This window comes from Salvia splendens, chromosome 10 (assembly GCF_004379255.2).
Source record: "Salvia splendens isolate huo1 chromosome 10, SspV2, whole genome shotgun sequence".
NCBI classification, from domain to species: domain Eukaryota; kingdom Viridiplantae; phylum Streptophyta; class Magnoliopsida; order Lamiales; family Lamiaceae; genus Salvia; species Salvia splendens.
Window position 1 is genome coordinate 28,105,151 of NC_056041.1, and position 20,827 is coordinate 28,125,977.

The following is a 20,827-nucleotide window of genomic DNA, read 5'->3' on the forward strand; positions in this document are numbered from 1 at the left end:
GTTTCGACGACGTTCGGATGATGAAATTTGATGATTTTTATTTCAGTTTTCGTATACGTTGATAAGTAATTTTTTTATTAACAAATACATAAAAAATTCGCAATATAATGCATATAAAATCTCAATATAATGCATGTGAAATCTCAATAAAACTGTGTTGATATTTTATCTACTATTTATTGAGATTCGTAAGATTTAATCTCATCAACTCATTTTAAAATCCAAGGGTGAAGATTTGATCTTGATTTTAAATTATGATTGTATAAGCAATATAAGAGGACCCTTACTAATATTACTATCAATAAAAATAAGAGGTACGTGCAATGCATGTACAATCAATGAATTTATAATATTATATACTCCATAAGGTATAGATATTGTCCGAATTTTGAATAATCTATCTTTTTAAATTAAAATAAGCAATAATGTTATATGTAATTCCCAACTTTGTAAGAATGTTAGTAATCTATACTAATCTAAAGTGCCAGTTTGATGAAATGACATTTTTATCCTTTTTGGCGGGAAATTGTAAAGCTATTTTGTTTGTCATTTTGGTCATTTTGAGAAATGACAACCATTGGATAGAAAAAAGGCAGCCCTATAGAGCAATAGTGGCTTCTCAAATAGTCCAACCAAATGCAAACTTCTTGAAGAAGATTTGAAACACTTTTAAACACCAAACCTTGAAATCAAAGATTAAATCTTTAGAAAATAAAACAAAGAAAAAAGTGGAAAAATAAAATATGCTCACCATACCTATCGGAAAAATGACGTACGGCGGGGGAGGGGTGTCGGCAGTGGCGGCGGCCGACGGTGCGAGGTGCGGAGGAGGCCGAGGCCGCCGCCTGTGCATGCACAATGGCGGCGTCGACAAAGCCGAGGAGAGAAAGAAGGAGTGGGAGAGGAAGGAGGTGATGGAGTGGAAGCTGGGCGGCGGGGGTAGATCGGAGGCAGAGGCGGATCCGCGGCGGTGGCGGATCTGCAGCGGCAGCGGCGGTACGGTGAAGGGGGAGAGAAACCGACCGAGAGAGAGAGAGTGCAGACTGCTGCTGTCCGGATACGTCCGGACTGTCGGGAGGAGGACGGCGCAGCAGCTGCCTATGCATACACAGTGGCGGAGGCGGCAGACCGGGAGAGAGAGGGAGGGGGCGGCGGCGCGAGGATGGAGAGAAGAGGGAAGATAGAAAGAGAGGGAGAAGGGAGGGAGAGAGAGACGAGAGAGGGAAGGGAACGCTGCCGGAGACGGCGGCGGGACGGCGGAGACAAGGCAGGGGGGAAGGGAGAGTCATTTTTTTTTGTGAACGAGGGAGGAAGAAGAAGACCTAGGGTATTTGAATGTGGGTTTCTTTATTTGGACTCATGATTCAATTATTTGGGCTATGCAAATATAAATTCGAGCCCAACTACTTCTAAATAAATTGGGGCTGCAGTGCATGGTGAATGTGAGGCCCGATTTCGAATTTAATTATTTCTGGGCTTAAATCAAAATGGTTAAGTTAGATAAAATGATTTGTTATGATCCACGTTGCTATATTTTTGTAGAATAATCTATCAATCATAATCTAAAGTGCCAGTTGAATGAAAAGACTTAATTTGCCCTTTTTGGCGGGAAATTGTGAAGCTATTTTGTTTGCCCTTTTGGTCATTTTGAGTTAGTAGGCTATTAGTACTTCTTATAAAACTATGTAATCAATTTATAGTATCTTTCTTGATTAAATACTGTTTTTAATTTGCATTTTTTATTTATTGGACTTTGTATAATATATATTTTTAAATACTTTTTTTAATAAATAATTAAGTCTATATATATAGTTAGAATTGAGTTGACTTTGATTTACTTATATTTCTATCTTTTAGACTTTCCAAAATTTTGAAATATGTATACATTAAATTTAAATTTGGGTAAACCAAATTAATTATAAAAAGTGAAGTTAAATTAATGTTATTATTAAACAATGAACAATATTGCATCACAAGAACATTTTTATTAATACGAACACATGCTATGTGTTAGTTTCGTGATGTTAGATCGTATACGTGATGTTACTTCTACTCAAGAGGGAATATAAAATTTTGAAGTCTTTTTTACTAAGTAATTAAATTCATAGTATATAGTTAGAATTGAGTTAACTTTGATTACTCATATTTCTCCTTTTAGATTTTTCAAAATATTGGAATATGTAACTATATTATCACATATTGAAATAAAATTTGGCTAAACCAAATAATAATTAATAAAATACCAAATAATAATGATAAAAAAGTGAAACTAAATTAATATCAATATCAAACCAAGAACAATATTGCATCACACTTAACATTTTTATTAATACGAACGCATACTATACGCTATTTTCTTTATATTAGATCGTAAATTTGGTGTTACTTCAACTCAAGAGGGACGATAAAATTTTCAAGTATTTTTTAATTTTTCTTAGTTTATTTTTTCATGTTTAGATATATTTTCCTATATTGAATTTAAATTTGGCAAAAACGAATATATTAATTGTGAAAAAACATTTATTTTTGTATTTGTTTGCTCATGTTGGCCTATTTCTTAAAAGTCAATTTTTTAGTCATTGACAATTATGTGTTGCAATTTCAAGAGTAACGAGTCCATGAATGATTAAAGGTTTTAGTCTATACTGAGGGGTAATTACACCATACATACAAAATGTTTCACTAATGTTTAAACTTGTAAAAAAGTTTTAAACTAGCATATATCAGACAAAAAGTTTGATTATTGTTTTTAAATTTCAATATTTTGAGTTATTCAGTTGGATTAGTATGAAATATAAATTATACTTTTATAGTATTCCCTCTGTTCTAACTAAGTTGAGTCAAAACTTTTGGGCACGACGGTTAAGAAATTGTGTTAAAAAGTAGAAAGAAAAATAAAGTAAGAAAGATAAAGAGAAAGTAAAGTAGATGATGGAATTAAATAAAAGTGACTGGATGTTTTTTTAGTCAAAAAAAGGAAACGACTCAACTTAGTAGGGACATCCCAAAAAGAAAACTTAGTTGGGACGGAGGGAGTAGCATATTGTGATTGAGACGAGTTAGTGAAATGTGAAGTTCACTTACTAAAATAAAAGAGTAAAATGAGATCATTATATATGGATGAAGCGAAAAGGAAATAAAATTATAATTCTTCGCTGACAAAGGAAGTATGTATATATTGTGCAGCCCTTACCACAAATTTTTTCTGAGTCGTAGTGGTCTCAAGATTTTAGTTTGTGGAGATGAAGATGATAATAGAAGCGATGCTACTGTTAATGTTGTTTACAAAGAAGTTTTTCAAAACTTATGAACTATTGGTTAGTTTGTTGTTGTTTTCTAATTTTTCTCTTTAATCTCTACTCAAATAATAGGTTTTTTTATTTGTGTATCATATTCTAACTAACTCATACTCTTTGATCATTAGTCATACATCTCTTATTTGTCATTTATTTTACTCCACTTATATCATAAATTAAAATTGTATAAAATTGATTGCCGAATATGAAATATTTCATTTATAGTTGATGAGTAAATTCTTCATTTATTATAAATGTTTTATTTATAATCACATTTATGTTTTTGTAAACTTTATATTATTTTTAATTCTTAGTTTCTATATTTCATTAAATTTATATTCATTATTTAAAAATTATATGCCCCGTGCATAGCACGGGTGTAAATACTAGTAGATTATGAATGAGTACTATATTCAAAGTATTGTGTATTTAATACGCGTACTTAATTAAAATTGTGTTTAATACTCGTAATTATTTCCAAATTAATGGCAGTGTAAAAGCTAGCTGATGATAGAGGTCTGTTATTTTTGTGGCTGAGGCTGACTTATGAACCACCACCTAACTACTACTCAAATTTAATTCCTCAACTACTTGAAAAGGATGCCACTTAAGCTACACACGGGGCATGAAAAATTTTACATATATACATTTATTTAGGATTAGCAAATTTCACACTTTTCATTAATCAGAATTTTGTGAGTTCATTTTGTTAAAATTGAGTTTATGTTCTTTATCTTAATGTTAATGCTTAGCATCTTCAATATTTATTTTTCCTACTTTTAATGTATGAATGTAAATTATTTCTAGTAAATTTTTTTCTAATTTAATTTTTATGCTTTTTGAATGTATGAATATAATTCAAATTTATAATAAAAATGTATGCCACGTTAGTATGTAAAAATATCAACTAATTGGATAATTTTAGCTTTCGTGTAAAGGGTATAATAGTCTTTTTCCTTGTTATCCTGGTCTAGGCTAAATCAAGATGATTTATCGTGGTTTGAGTTATCATATCTTTCTTACCAAACAAAACCTAAAGAGTCGATTTGCATATAATGGGACTAGTACAAAATGTTATTCTTTTCTATATTTATGCAAGTAGAATTCAGATCTCAAAAGCATTTCATAATTTCACATGTAATGAAGTATTTTAAATTAGCACATGAGTGCCATAATGATTTGAACTTATGTACATTTCATTCATATCATATGTATGCATACCTAGTTTCCTTCATGAACAAAACTAATTAGAAATCTCACATAGCTCCATTTAATGCTTGGGACACAGAAAAGGTACTCCTTCCCCATCTCCATCTTGATGTGTGCTCTTCATAACTCTCTCTCTAAACACAACATGTATATATACAATGATAAACTTAACCCTGTGGTTCAGAATCACAATTGTGATTACTAAAAATGAGTAGTTTTAAAGGAGAAGCTTCCTTGAGAATTATGAACATGCTTCTCTTGGCGCTAACTTCCTGTCTCATCCGTTTCGACTCGCAAACAAAAGTTCTATTCTACACATACAAAAAGACTGCCACATTCCACGTTTTGGATGCTTTATAGTAAGATCATTTTCTCTTTTCTCATTATATGCATAATAATTTGATGTTCTTGTTTTATTTTGCGTAGTGTTTTGGTGTGGATAGATGTTGCTGCAGCTGTCTACAATTTGCTCCAGCTTATCACAAGTTATAAGGTGCAAAGATTTGCCACAAACATATATGTGTCTTGGGGAATTTTCTTATTAGACCAGGTAAGTAGTTAATTATTATCAATTGATTTTGAGCTGTTTTAGAAGGGTTCTTTTATGCATTCGTCTCGTCCCATTATAAGTGACTCATATCTCAAAAAGAATCCTTCTATAATAGCTTGAGATGTGCAACCTCTGCTGAAAATATTTTATGCGTCCACCACTGCATACCTCATTAGAGATCAATACTGACGAGTTTAGACTTAGGATTTCAAATCTTAATAAATTTGAGTTATTGGATATATGATCATGTCAGAAATAAGGATACATTAATTCATACGTTTCGATATCGTTGCTTTACAAGCTATATTTTGAAGACCGAAAGTTGTTTTTTCTTATTTTTGTTCGACGAAATGGTAAAGTTCTAACACGAGAAAATATTGATTTTCTTTTCCTATTTTAATTTTTTTGAAAAAAGAGAATGACAGTGAAAAAATGACAAGTATCCTCTTCCCTCTTCTGATTTTCTCAACTGTACATTATTCATAACATACATGATGCGTCAACCAGAGCCATACGTTTCTAGGTACAGTTGGAAGGTTTAGGGAAATAAATGCTACACATTACTTACAATTAATTAATTTTCTTTTAGTTAAATAAACGCAACTTGGTGTATTAAATTGTTGTTTAAGTTAGGAGATATTGACGGCTAAAAAGCACCCAACAAACCTTTATCACAACCAACTGCAACTACAATCATTTCATGTTCACAATAATGGAGATGCATTAATTTTATAAAAATTGTTTTAAGTGAATTAATGAAAAACAAAATTAAATAAAGAGACGAAGAAAGAATAAAGTAATAGACGTGAGATTTGTTATTTTTTGTCAGAAAAAGGAAATGACGTACGACTTAACTATAGAAGGACGGGGGAGTATTTAATGAGTGTAATATGCAGGCTGCAGCATACACAGTGTTTGGCGCGACGGCAGCGGCAGTCCAAGGGTCGACAATTGCGATAACCGGCGAGAAGAGCTTCCAATGGATGAAGCTGTGCAACAGGTTCACCAGATTCTGTTTTCAAATAGGAGGAGCATTGATATGTGGATATGCAGCAGCACTTTTAATGGCCATAACTGCTTCCATCTCGGCTTACTCGCTTTTTCGATTTTATTCACCCAAACGCTTCCTTGTGCTCAAGCCCTAATGATCCATGTTAATTATCTTCTCACAAAGAACAAATTATTACCATTGCACCTTTGGTTCAGCTTTCTAAAACTTGTTTCTGTTTAATTCCCTTGTGCTAAACAAACCTCCAACTATAAAACCAATGTATCATTATGTTGTACGTTACGATCTACGGCTTACGAATAATATGTCGCCAAGACAAAATTTACTGTAATATACTATTTCGATAGTCTTTCATTCTTATCTTTGACTTTATACTATTTTCACTCAGGATCAACTAGTATTATCTTCGTGGTCTACATTTGCTAATTATTTGACATAACCCATTGATTGACATGTTGGAAATATAATATGTGAGTCTCAACAATATTGGAAATGATCAGTTTAGAGTTTCAAGGAATATAACATTAATGTTGTTATAGTTCTAATTGTTTATTTTTTAGGTACATTACTTCTCTAGTCCTATAAATAGGGATGTACTATGTATCACAAAGAACAATTCAAGCCTAATACAATGTGGTCGATAAAGATTTTAGAGTCTTTTATTTTCCGTATTTTACTTTTATTCTACAAAGCAAAGGAATTTCTAAATACTCCATCCGTCCATAAAAAATAGCTCCAATTGTAGACGTCACGAGTTTTAATGAGAAATAGATAAAATAAAATAGAGGAAGAGAAAAAATGGGTAAAGTATGAGAGAGAAGACAAAAAATGATAAAAGTATGGGAGAGAAACTTTCCATTTTAAGAAATGATACTAGTTTAGGCGGACATTCCAAAATGGCAAAATGAAACTATTTTCCTGTGGAGGGAGTACACACATTGGGCCTAAACTATGATCCAGTGCAACACATGGTGATGAAGCCCACTTCTGAAGAGCCCAAATCAGAAATTTCTGTTGCCATGATTTCTAACATGATATGCAGTCGTCCACCATCCAGAGAAAGAGGAAAATCAGTTTTGCCGAATCTCAACAAATAAGCAAATTTTGACAAAGCTTATATATGTATATCCACCCTCACCCCAACACGTTCATACATCACTTTTTTCTACAGCAAAACAAGAAACTGAGAGATAGGAGCAAAAATGGTAATCAAATCTTCAACACTATCTGTCGGCAGGTGAGCATTTCGAAATTTAAGAAAATAGAGAAAGAGAAGAGAGGTTAGGGACTTAGCTTAGTTGTCCAAGAGTGGAACGACTCAGGGAGAAGAAGTCAAGCTTCACTTATTCTATGGACTCATTTTTGGGCCGGGTTCAACTAAGTCTTGGGCCTATAAGAGTCATTAGGTATTGGGCTTGAAAATACTAGTTATGAGTTGGGCTGAAGTTTTAATTAAGTTTGGGTCAGCAGTTTGAATAATAAACTTGTTTGGGCTGGAAGGAATTAAATGGAAAGGGAGAAGAAATGTTTTGGGCCGAAAATGCTTCATTAAGAGTCAAGCTTCACTTATTCTATGCACTAATTTTTGGGCCGGGTTCAACTAAGTCTTGGGCCCATTAGAGTCATTAGGTATTGGTTGGATTGCTTGTATTAAAATGTTGGGCCAAGATAATTAACGTGAGTGTTGGGGCCGACGAAGATAGGGAGCTCGGGCGGCCGCGGAAAACAATCAATAGAGGGATGAAGATGACACTCTAAAGTCTCGGAAAATTTCAGAATTTTCTAACTCAGATCGAAGGGTAAGATTTAACATCACGTATGATGCATGCATTGTTTTAATAAAATTATTTTCCTATGTCTAATTTTTGCATGTTATGTTCTTTCAATAATGATGATTTCTTTTGCACGCTATTTGAGAATGGAATGGAAAGACAAAGTTGAGGATTTAAGCAGACGTGGTGAACTTTCTTTTTAAATAATGACTATGTCGTGGGTAATTTTGATGTAAAAATGATGTGGAATATTTTTATCATGCCATGTTTTTGCGTTTCTATGGGACCTATCTGAAGTGGCTTTGTCATGCACGTTTAATCGAATTTGGGTCTAACTAGGGAGTGAGTCCCTATACAGGCTAGTGTACACCCCGTAGATCGAGCGTCGTCTCTTCGAGTTGGCTGGTCTATTGACTTGGAATGTGGCCACATTCCCTGTCATGTATATCAGATATGGTATGGTAATTTTTATAAAATATTTTCGGCATGAGCCCACTGAGTGTATCAAGTACTCAACCCTACTTATGCTCAACAATCTCCATCGTCAATTGCAAAATCTTCATCGCCAGAGTTGATTTCTTTATCATAATTATCGATTTCACGATCTGCTACATCAATTTTCATCGCAGGAGCTGATTTCTCCATTGTCAATTGTCGATTTCATGGTATGCTAATTCGTTATTTTATCGCAAAAGTTGATTTTTATATCTCATGAACTGAATTACGAGACGATCGAAGATGATGAACTTTAAGACAAAATTGGTTCACTTTAATTTTATTAGAGTTCACTCGTAGAAATGCATATGAAGCATATTTTAGGGTTAGTATATTATGAAACATGTTTTGAGTGCTTAAGCATGTAAATACAATATACTTTCACTCTAAATACAATATAATACTTCACTATAAAACTCATACGACACTCTTTGTTAGACAGCTGCAAGACTGCCCCCTCCCCCCAACTTCACAAGGCAAGCCGAGAATGACCCGCTACTACACCACCACCTTCGACACCGAGCAAATGGTGTGGTTAATCACGCTCTGGTCAAGAAGCTATGACTCATCGTCCAAAGACGGTTTTCGATCTCCTTAGAAATCAATAATAAAGAGGTACGAGCCTATATAACAGATCCTATTTAAGTAAGGTCGTAATACTCATACGACACTTTAACACAATATACTTCACTAAAAATTCTATACAATTCACTATAAACACAATACGTTTCACTATAAACACAATATACACCTTCCGTTATGATTTGTTCAATTTCTCTATAAATTTCGACGGTGGAAGGTGCTCTGCCTCCTTAATCCACTGCTCTACCCTTCCTTCATGCCATTCTACTACTCGGATAATCTTTCTTTAATTTATTGAGCGTAGATATTATTACATATATCTAATCCCCCTTTTGGTTGAGCATGTCTTCGACTATATTCTTCCCTGCTTGGAACTGTGATCGATTTATTTTTATCCTTGTAAGATCTAGAAATCTCTAAGTGACTTACATGGATTGATGCATTTTATCTTGCAAGAATGTTTTGACCTAGACCCTGCTTTGGTTTGTCGTCGTATTTCATATGCAAGTTGTTTAGTTTAGGGTATTTTATTTTTATTTAATTTGAATGTTGATCACGTTCTTAGTTTATGATTGAGTTCTGTATCAAGTTTATGGTTTTAGTCATGGAATTTTCATTCCCCTATTTTTGTTATTGCACATTTATCATAAAACACGTCAAAAATACTAAAATGTACTGTATAAACTAAACAATTGCATTACGTATTTTGCATGTATAACATGCAAAATGAACCAAATCTATGCTTTAAAAGCATACAAAATTCGTGTTTATCATCGTTGCACCATGTGGAAAGAAAGAAGAAAAATAAGGCCAAAGAAAGAAAAGTTCAAATTTTTGCTATAAGTTAGAGGCAAGAGATATTCAAATGATGGGAGCAAAGATAACCAAGTTGGTTTTATTAACAATCCCGAAGACAATGGGGATGACTCCTAGTCTCCCACTGAGCATGAAGGAACGACGAGCTAATAGCGTTAAAATTAGTTATTGTTAGGAAGGAACCAATAGTCTGGCATTCTTAAAAACATGCATCTCAGTGTAAATTAGCAACACCTAAGTGGAACAATATATACAGATTATGTGATTTTCATTGCAAACAGATTATGCTGACTGTGTTGTTTGTCCTGCAAAACACACGTCTTGTTGGATGCGTGACAAGCCATTACCAGAATATGCAAACCATTCACTTTAAAAGAATAATTTTACCAACTGAAATTTCCGATGGTAATTCCTATTTTTCCTTCGGTAAATCGTGTTACCATCAGTAACTTTTTTAGCTGCGGCTTATGGACATTCCGTCGGTAATTATCGAGAGATTGCCATCATTTGGTAATTTTGTTTGTAATCCAACTTTTTTCGTGTGTGGTTGGTTTCACTGAAAATCACGATAATAACATGAATCGTCACAAGTGATCGGTGTAATTAGAATATATTTATGGCAAACAAGAATATCGTTTCCATGAAGATTAATGGTCTAATCTTGATTATTGCAATTTGAATCTTTTGTAGTACATAAATTACTACCAAATAATGATGGATGATTATTACTCCCTCCGGTCCCATTTCACTTTTTTGCCTGGTTCCATTAAAAGCCTCATTTCACTTTTACTATTTTTGGCAAATGAACCCCACATTCCACTATCTCACTCCACACACATTTTATTATGAAATCAATATATAAAAATAGGGTTCACATTACTAACTTTTTTTTACCACTTTAATGGTACACAGTCAAACTATTATTAAAATCCGCATTGGTAAAAAATGAGACCTCTATTATGGACCCGACGGAGTACTATCTAATAAAATGGAAACAAATATTAACGTGAACTATGAACACTATGATTGAGTTAAATAAAGAATATAATTCTATGATATATATTAAATTCATTGACTCTTAAATAAATTCAATTATTAATTAAACATTTATTTATGACCCAAGTTTTATTAGGGCGGTCACATATACCATTTAGGGTGGACTACATAAATGTTACCTGATTTTTCACTTTCGCATATAAGTGGTACCTGATATTTATTTTATATCGTTTTTGGTACCTCATAACAAAAATAACCCTAGGTACTAAACATGTGATATTTTGATTATGAAGGATATGTTTGGAAATTTCAATTAAATAATATACCAAACATGTGATTTTTTTTCTACCTTTCTTATTTCTTTTTTTATTTTTTAGTTTCTTCTTTTTTTTTCTTCTTTTTCATCTTTCTTTTTAGTATTTTATCTTCCTTTCTTCTTTCTTTTTAGTGTTTTATACATACATCTAATTGCATTCATAATACTCCATCCGTCCCGGATTAGGAGTCACTTATTGTTATGACTCGGGTTTTAAGAAAGAGTTGAAGTGTGTAATAAATGAAGTGAGATGGTGAAGTGTGTAATAAATGAAGTGACATGATAGAGTGTGTAGTAAATGAAGTGTGTTGGTTGAAGGTGGGTCCCTTTTGACCTTTTGAATTTAATTAAATGTTTGATTTTTATTTTGGTTTATTTTAATGTAGATAATGGCATTTTTATGTAATTTTGATGAAGAATGAGGTAAAATTGTATGACCAAATATGGAAAATTCTAAATGTTACTCTTAAACTGGGACGGACTTTTATGGCAAAAAGTGACTCTTAATCTGGGACGGAGGGAGTATAAATCAAGAACAAAACACCTAATTAAATTAATTATTTAAAGTAACTAAATCAATTGAATATTTTTTATTAAATTATTTTGTACTCATTTAAGGTTGAAACACCTAACTAAAAATATTCCAACTCTTTATATTATTATGAATACAATTTACAATTTTAAATTTTTATTAAGACTATAAAAGTTTTTATTGCCAACACAAGTAGGGATGTCAATCGGGCCAACCCGTTCGGGTTCGGGCCAGCCCGTTCGGGTTGTCGGGCCATTCGGGTACGGGCTATTCGGGTTATGATTTTTTCGGGTTATAAAAGTTCGACCCTAACCCTAACCCTTCGGGTTTCGGGCTCACCCACCGGGTTATTCGGGCCAACGAGTATTTTTAATTCTTTTAATATTTTCAAAAAAATAATACATATTTTAAATTTTCTTTAATTATATACGTATTTTTAATTAATCATTCAACAATGAAATACATATTTTTAATTTTCTTTAATATTTTTAAAAAAGATTAAGTTATTTAAATTTAAATAACTTATTCATTATATAATTATTTACAAAATATCTATCAATAGTATGTTTATGTTTTTGTATTTAAAACATAAATCAACACTTTGTTTCAAAATTCAAACATAAATCAATTCGTAGAAAATTAAATAAAATTTTCATAACGTGAGAGGTGCATCGTAGATGTAACAAAAATATTTTGAATTGTTAAAGAGTGAATTATCAAGATGCTAGCTAATTGGAGTAACTCTAAGTTTTCTTGAATTATGATTGGTCAAATTTAATTTATTCCAGCTGTAAATAAGTCGAATAATAATTTAGCTTTGTTTTAAGAATCATCAAAGTACGCATAATTCAATGACGAAGCGGCGTCAAAACACTTTGCACTATTATATTGGAAATATACTAAAAGAAAGCTTTTATATACAAGTATTTATGAATCCATGAACCACATAATGATTTTTTTCGTGATCTTATATAGTCGGTTGACGTATTTAGATTTTGCATGGTTTTAGAGGGTTGTCTTGGATGATTTTGATTATATTTCTATATTTTGGTATGTTTACATGTTTGTTGAGAAATGATAGAAAATGGATTAGAAAATGTACACAAAATATGTGGATGTACAGCAGCCTTGTTTGAGTCAATGTTTCTCGCGATTTTGAAGACTGATAAACCTCTAGTACATATCATTCTCTTCGTCTTCGAAAGAGCTTCGCGTGGATATATTGCACGCCTCAATCGGAGCTTTGTAGAGAAAGTTATGACCGTTACAAAAACTGCTCGCTGTGCAGAAGCATTCAACCCGACGGGCCGACCCGTAACCCGAACGGGTCAGCCCGCCTAACCCAACAACCCGAACGGGTCAGCCCGAATGGCCCGATTTTAAATTCGGGCTACGAAATTACAACCCTAACCCTGTATTTTTATCGGGTTATTCGGGCCGACCCGCGGGTTCGAGTTACATTGACATCCCTAAACACAAGTGTAATGATGGCTTAGGCAACTTCGAAAACTCAATTGAAATTTGATTCCCTATTTTATTTTAATGAAATCATTAGTGGATTTCGTTTTCTTATCCATAAAAATTTGTTTCTTCAAATCCCAATGAATAGAAAACGGAACACACACACACACACACAGAGTGTTCTACCTAAAGATCATGGAGCTTTGGACTATATATCACATTATCAGTGTCAACTTTTGTCGTATATAGCCAGCCCAATTAATTGAATTTCCCGATTGTACTGATATTTTATACAGTAACGAGCAATGAATAGACTATTGAAATATAATTTTATAAATACAATCCAATGTCACGACATTCTTTCAACAATCGGCCACTTAATTAATATATTTTCCAATATTAAGTTCATCCACAATGGGGCGTCCTAAGGCGTGCCATATGGCGTGTCACGTCATCAGTTTTATCCTCCTATCCCCACCTGCAGTGAGGCGCCCTATGGCGCGCTCTATGCAATCTTTTTAATTGAATATTTAAATAACTACAAAAATTGGGGAAAAACTTCATTTCATTTATAAAGATTAATACATTACAATACGAATTAAAAAAATATGCAAACTCAGTGACGGCGGGTACGGGCACACACTTCTTCAATCATGTCGTTCATGAGCTGAGCATGGTCTTATTAGTTGCGCATTGAGGCCTGTCTAGATAGAACCTCATTGAAGCCCGGCGGTAATCCTCTAGCGGAGGGCTCGGTCGCCGTGCTGGATGAGCTAGATGCACCGTCATCATCGTTCCACTCGGTGATGCTCCCACCTTCTTGCTCGACTATCATGTTGTGCATGATTATGCAACCAGACGTTGGTGAGCTGCCGCGTGGTCACGTCGAACAGACATCCGACGTCGAATAGGCCTGTGGAGCCGCCGCCGCCGCCTCGCGCTGCATTTCGGCTAAGCATTCCACCATGGCCTATTCAACGGCTGCATCTAAGGCTTCCGAGGTCGAACTACCTGACTCCAAGGAACTAGAACTAGTGGTGTCGTCGTCGTGATTCATTTTGGTATGCGAGAGAGGTAGAGATGTGAGAGATGAGCGAAATGAGAGAGGTGAGATATTCGTATGAACAAGTGAATGAGAAACGAGGTTTAAATAGACAAAATTCAGAAAAAAAAAATAAAAAACGCGGGTCATCGTCCGCCTAGCCCACAATGGGGCGCCCGACGGCGCGGACGATGCATCGGGTGTGGGGCGCAGACGATGGCGGGCACCCACAATGGAGGCATCGTCCACGCCCGAGGACGATGGCCGCCATCGGGCGTGCCATTAGGCGCCCCATTGTGGGTGCCCTAAAACAAATCACTTTTTAAGATAGGATTCCTAGAAATCAGTTCCCCACAAGCACTTTAAATGTTATTCCTCAAGTCCGCTATTATATATATATATATATATATATATATATATATATATAGAGTAGTGATCAATGCATAACTAATCTTAAGTGTATAACTAGAGAACAAATCTCAGCCACACATCTTAATGGAACAAATATTATTTATTTTAATTATAGAAAATATGCTGAGGGTAATTTTGGAAATTGCTTTCTTAATTTAAATCTGCGATCAAAACATGCAAATCTGCGATCAAATTACTCCATAATCTGCGATCTTTTCTTTCCTTCCAAACTTGCGATCCGATTTTTTTCCAAATTTCGTTCCAAATCTTATTACTTCATTCAAATCGCGATTGAATTCAATTCGACGCGATTCAATTCGTTATTCAATCCGTTCATCGCGATTCAAATCAATCATCGTGATTCAAATCAATGGATTCAATTATGAGGTCGGACGAAGATTATTTCGATTCCGATTCATCATCTTCGGGCGAGGAAGCTGAGACTTCTAAAGGTAATCATTATTCGTTCAATTCTATAACAATTACTTCACTCTTGTTCAATTCTATAACAATTCCTACTATTTATTAATATACAATATTTTCGTGTATTGTGATTATGAAAACCGTAGTTTTTGTGATTAGATTTATAGTTGTTTCACTGATGTTAAGTGATTATGAAAATCGTATGGTCTTTGTATTATGTTTACATGGTTAGATTTACAGTTGTTTTGCAAATAAGAGTGAAGTGAAATCAGAATAAGAGTGATGTGTTTTGTGAACAAGAGTGATGTGTTTTGTGAACAAGAGTGATGTGTTTTGTGAACAAGAGTGATGCCCTCAGAATAAGAGTGATGTGTTCTGGTCTCGATATCTAGTTTTAAAGGTTTGCAACTACATTTTCCGATTTTAAATCATTTTCTCTTCCATGTCACTGCTGCAAGTTAAAGCTGTTCTTCATCTTTGGTCTGCAGAAAAACAGAGATGAATTGTTCGCCAGAGTCGAAGAGCTTAAGCAGCAGGTCCTTGGCTCGGACGATTAATACTGAAGGTGGATAAAAGACTCTAAACATTTCTCTGCAGTTTAGTTTGTAGCTCTACATGTATATATGGATTCACAATTTCCTCAATAAAAGGCAGGTTTCATCTTTATTCTGCCTCTTCCCTTTTTTCTGTATGCTAAAGAAGATTGTGTTGTTTTGTCGGGTCATGATGTTCTTTATTGTTCCAAAAAGCAGTTTCAAAATTCTTTTGTGCCCTTTTTGTGTTTAAAATATATTTTTTCGATCGAGATACTACTTTTGAGTGAATTTTATCTCAATGCGAATTTTTAGAGTACTAATGCTCAAGTGCCAGTAAGTTCATCACTCTTGTTCACAGAACGCATCACTCTTATTCTATTTTACTTCACTCTTGTTCACAAAACACATCACTCTTACTTTGATTTTACTTCACTCTTTTTCACAAAACACATCACTCTTACTCTGAATTTACTTCACTCTTGTTCACAAAACACATCACTCTTACTTTGATTTTACTTCACTCTTGTTCATTGAACACCTCACTCTTACTCTGATTTTACTTCACTCTTGTTCACAAACGCATCACTCTTACTGTCATTTTACTTTAGTCTTGTTCACAAACGCATTACTCTTACTGTCATTTTACTTCACTCTTGTTCACAAAACACATCACTCTTACTTTGATTTTACTTCACTCTTGTTCACAAAACACATCACTCTTACTCTGATTTTACTTCACTCTTGTTCACAAAACACATCACTCTTACTTTGATTTTACTTCACTCTTGTTCATTGAACACTTCACTCTTACTCTGATTTTACTTCACTCTTGTTCACAAACGCATCACTCTTACTGTCATTTTACTTTAGTCTTGTTCACAAACGCATCACTCTTACTGTCATTTTACTTCACTCTAGTTCACAAAACACACCACTCTTACTCTGATTTTACTTCACTCGTGTTCACAAAACACATCACTCTTATTCTGATTTTGTTACACTCTTGTTCACAAAACACATCACTCTTATTCTGATTTTACTTCACTCTTCTTCACGAAAGACTTCACTCTTATTCTGATTTTACTTCACTCTTCTTCACGAAACACATCATTTAGTGGTTTACAAAACACAACAGTGAATTAAATAGTAAACAAGATATTAATGTAAAATAAGTACTTGTTAATTCACTAATCAAGTTTTCTACAATAGTTCATGAACGCTTGAAGTTTACAATCATTTTTTCCACATCTATGTTATTGGTTTTCCCATATTCTTCATAATGCTTTGATGTTACTGACAACATATTCAGTGACTGATGGTTTTTTTCCGACAATAATAATGCGCTGCAATACTTTGCTCTCAGTCTTTGGAGTATTCCTTTACTTCTTGTAGTTAATCCACACTTCCAATCTTGTTCGCGCTCACCATGATAACATTCCAAATGTCGCATCAAAAAAACTTCGCAATCTTCTACATTTGATGTTGTTCTCCAAGGCATTTTGAGCCTTATTATACTCACATCCTTTATTGATTTGGTTTGGTTGTGATGCCCCATTTTTGTCAAATAATGACAAAAATATAATTTCTGCAATATATCATCATGAATATCAGATGTAGTTCACTATAAAGAGAACTATAATTCATTGTAATCACAAAAATACTGCACTGTATATCGTGTATACTTACCACATTTTCAGGTATGCCACCATATTTGACTGTTATGTCCACATCGTCAGCATTCTTTGAATTGTCAATCAGCACTATACTGTTAGTACTAAATCTGAAGCATATGGTATAGTAATGTTCCGCAGCACAAATTGGAAAGAACACCTACATAGATAATAATAATAATTTCAGAATAAAAACAACTAGAGAATATAATAAAGAATCAATTGTGTTCAGTATTTACCAAATCTACGTCGGCCCATTTGAAATGCGGAATTTGTTCAACCTCAGTTTGTAAATTGTCACAGAATCTATCAATTATGGTCATGAGGTCGACCCCATCAGGCCGGTGAACAACTGTATACAGCTGAAAAACGAGACAAGTTAAATCTGGATTGAAATAATTCACTTTGTTTTACTTCACCCTTGTTCACAAAACACATCACTCTTACTCTGAATTTACTTCACTCTTGTTCACAAAACACATCACTCTTACTCTGGATTTACTTCACTCTTGTTCACAAAACACATCACTCTTACTTTGATTTTACTTCACTCTTGTTCACAAAACACTTCACTCGTAAATCTAACCATGTAAACATAATACAAAGGCCATACGGTTTTCATAATCACTTAAAATCAGTGAAACGACTATAAATCTTACCACAGAAACTGCGGTTTTCATAATCACAATACTGTTCAAAATTTATTCTATTCTTACCGTTGGGTATGTTGTGAAAAAGAGGCGCCTCGATGAAGATAGGGACCTGTATTCTTCCATGTTATTTAAATAAGAAGCCCATGCACTTATCACACCCACTTCTATTAGCGTATGTGGCAACAGTGAACAGAATTCTCTTTTTGTTACCATTATGACATCATCATCATACACTATGGTGTCCCTGTTCAAACATGTGTGTCTGTTAGCACATCTTTTGTATGTTTTTTTTCTAAATCAGAACTATAATATAAATCTTACTCATTTAATTCATTTGTTGTCATAATCCACAAAAAGACTTGTGACTCTTTCAAGGTAAACTTGGTTTTAGCCTTAACCACTCTTTCATGGAATGGAGATTTCAATGCAGCTGATATTTTCTTCTCAGCTTTTGAACGTATCTCCATTTGTTCAATCCTAGCAGTTTCATGTCAGGGCAAGAATGATATGAAAACATCACTATATAAGACATATAGTTCACTTGATGTTTGTTAAAAGTGTTGGTGAATGGATGAGATATATCATTGTTTAACACTTACAATGTCTGGATTGTAAACTACTATTTCGGTTGAAGGATTTTTGCCAGATACATTTAACTCTGATTGAACACAATCATCATCAGCATATATCTCCATGCATGCTTCTATTGCAGATGCAATTTGGGCATCCACAATGTCGTCCTATTTTCATAATAAGAAATGAAAACACATCACTATCAACACGATTTTTACTTCACACTTGTTTACAAAACACATCACTCTTATTGAGATTTCACTTCACTCTTGTTCACAAAACACTTCACTCTTGTTCACAAAACACATCACTCTTTTTCAGAAATCACTTCACTCTTGTTCATAACACATATCATTCTTACTTCGATTTTACTTCACTCTTGTTCACAAAACAAATCAATATTATTCTTATTTCACTTCACTCTTGTTAACAAATCACATCACTCTTATTGAGAAAACACTTCACTCTTGTTCACAAAACACATCACTCTTTTCAGAAAACACTTCACTCTTGTTCACAAAACACATCACTCTTATTCTGAATTCACTTCACTCTTGTTAACAAACACATCACTATACACATGCAACACAGAAACCTCACTTAACAATGGAACACATCACTCGAAGCACTTTTTTATACCTTCATCTGTGTGTTTTGTGATGTTGCTTTAGCTACATCTTCATAAAATTCATTTGTCTCCTGCAAATAGTGAAATGCGATATAACAAAAAAATAAAAAGTTAAAAAAGTAAATAAATATTATGCATTAGTACAGAACATAATACAAATTGTTTTTAGTTCACTCTGAATCAAATGTCAAGTATTAAAGTACAACAGACCACAATCAAATTGTTTAAAATATCCATGGTTTCTGTTCCAAATCTTGAACTTACTGGTTTCTTTCCCAAGTTAATATCAGGGAAAATTGTTGTGCCTTCATTCACTAATTTGCATTTTTCATCATGGATTTCCATCAGTTTTTCCACAAGCTGAATCCATTCTGGATCATCTTCTTGATCCTCTTCCATAGCTTGTGTCATGTTTTCAATTGGCTTAGACACAGCTTGGTCCCCTTGATCAACCTCCACACCAACCATCTTTAGTGCATTTATAGCTGCAACTTTGAAGCAATTGATGTCATTGGTATTTGCTGGAGCAACCTTTATATACCTCATCATTTTACTAATTGCATCTGCAGCCTCCCTAATTGAACTTTTAATTTCATCAGACGAAGGAACTTGATCAGTTGAAGGGGGGGCATCATCAGTTGAAGGGGGGGCTTCAACACGTAAAGTTGCTTCATCAGTTGAAGGGACAGAGGTAGTGACAGTTATTGAATCCTTATTGGCATATAAAGATTCAATGGAGACAGGATCAATGATACTTTCTATGCTTCCTCTTCCAATGGTGCCTCCATTATCAAATTCCATCTGTCCTCTCTCCTTAAGAATGAATTCTGTCCAGTTACGGACAGTTGGGAATCTTCTAACCACCAGTCTTGTTCTGTAGACAACCCTATCTACATAGCATGCCTGCAAAAACAGATCAATAATAAAATGCATTACAAGGACTTCACTCTTATTCTGATTTTACTTCACTCTTGTTTACAAAACACTTCACTCTTATTCTCATTTTACTTCACTCTTGTTCACAAAACACTTCACTCTTATTCTCATTTTACTTCACTCTTGTTCACAAAACACATCACTTTTTTTCACAAAACACTTCACTCTTGTTCTGATTTTACTTCACTCTTGTTCACAAAACACTTCACTCTTATTCACATTTTACTTCACTCTTGTTTACAAAACACATCACTCTTATTCTGATTTTACTTCACTCTTGTTTACATACCACTTCACTCTTATTCTCATTTTACTTCACTCTTGTTCACAAAACACTTCACTCTTATTCTCATTTTACTTCACTCTTGTTCACAAAACACATCACTCTTGTTCACAAAACACTTCACTCTTGTTCTGATTTTACTTCACTCTTGTTCACAAAACACTTCACTCTTATTCACATTTTACTTCACTCGCAAAACACATCACTCTTATTCTGATTTCACTCATGTATAAAAAACACATCACTCTAACCATGCATTTACTACTTAACCGTGAAAAACATCACTCTAAATATGATTTTACTTCACTCTAAGCATGTTTTTACTTCACTATAAAGGAGTGGTTAAAATAGAAAACTCACCAAGAGGAAAGTGATTGGTCCAGTGAATGGGGTGGATTTGTTCTTGAGTTTCCAGCTATCATGTGCTGTGATTAGCGTATCCAACACGTAGCTGCACCAATTGTACTGCCTCACATTTGAAATGTTGCCAATATCGTCCAAGATACGGCCAAGACATTTTCCGTTGGCAGTTGGTGAGATCAGAACATTGTCCAACAGAATAAGAAATATTTTCTTAAACCACTCACCACCTTCTAGATCACTATCAAGCTGCTCTTGCAAATCAGTTGGGGTTATTG

At 34.0% G+C, this 20,827-nt stretch overlaps 1 protein-coding gene and 1 non-coding gene across 2 annotated transcripts; one reads left to right on the forward strand and one right to left on the reverse strand.

The window, feature by feature from the left end:
- Positions 1–4,590: 4,590 nt before the first annotated feature.
- On the forward strand, positions 4,591–6,395 carry LOC121753046 (CASP-like protein 2C1). Its single transcript, XM_042148194.1, has 3 exons — positions 4,591–4,864; positions 4,932–5,055; positions 5,952–6,395. Exons 1-3 carry the CDS (start codon positions 4,713–4,715, stop codon positions 6,198–6,200), a joined length of 525 nt encoding a protein of 174 aa, XP_042004128.1. The 5' UTR covers positions 4,591–4,712; the 3' UTR covers positions 6,201–6,395.
- A 2,364-nt stretch (positions 6,396–8,759) lies between these two features.
- LOC121753433 lies at positions 8,760–8,986 on the reverse strand. Its single transcript, XR_006040411.1, has one exon. It is a non-coding gene; the product is annotated as a small nucleolar RNA U3 (small nucleolar RNA).
- Positions 8,987–20,827: the final 11,841 nt, after the last annotated feature.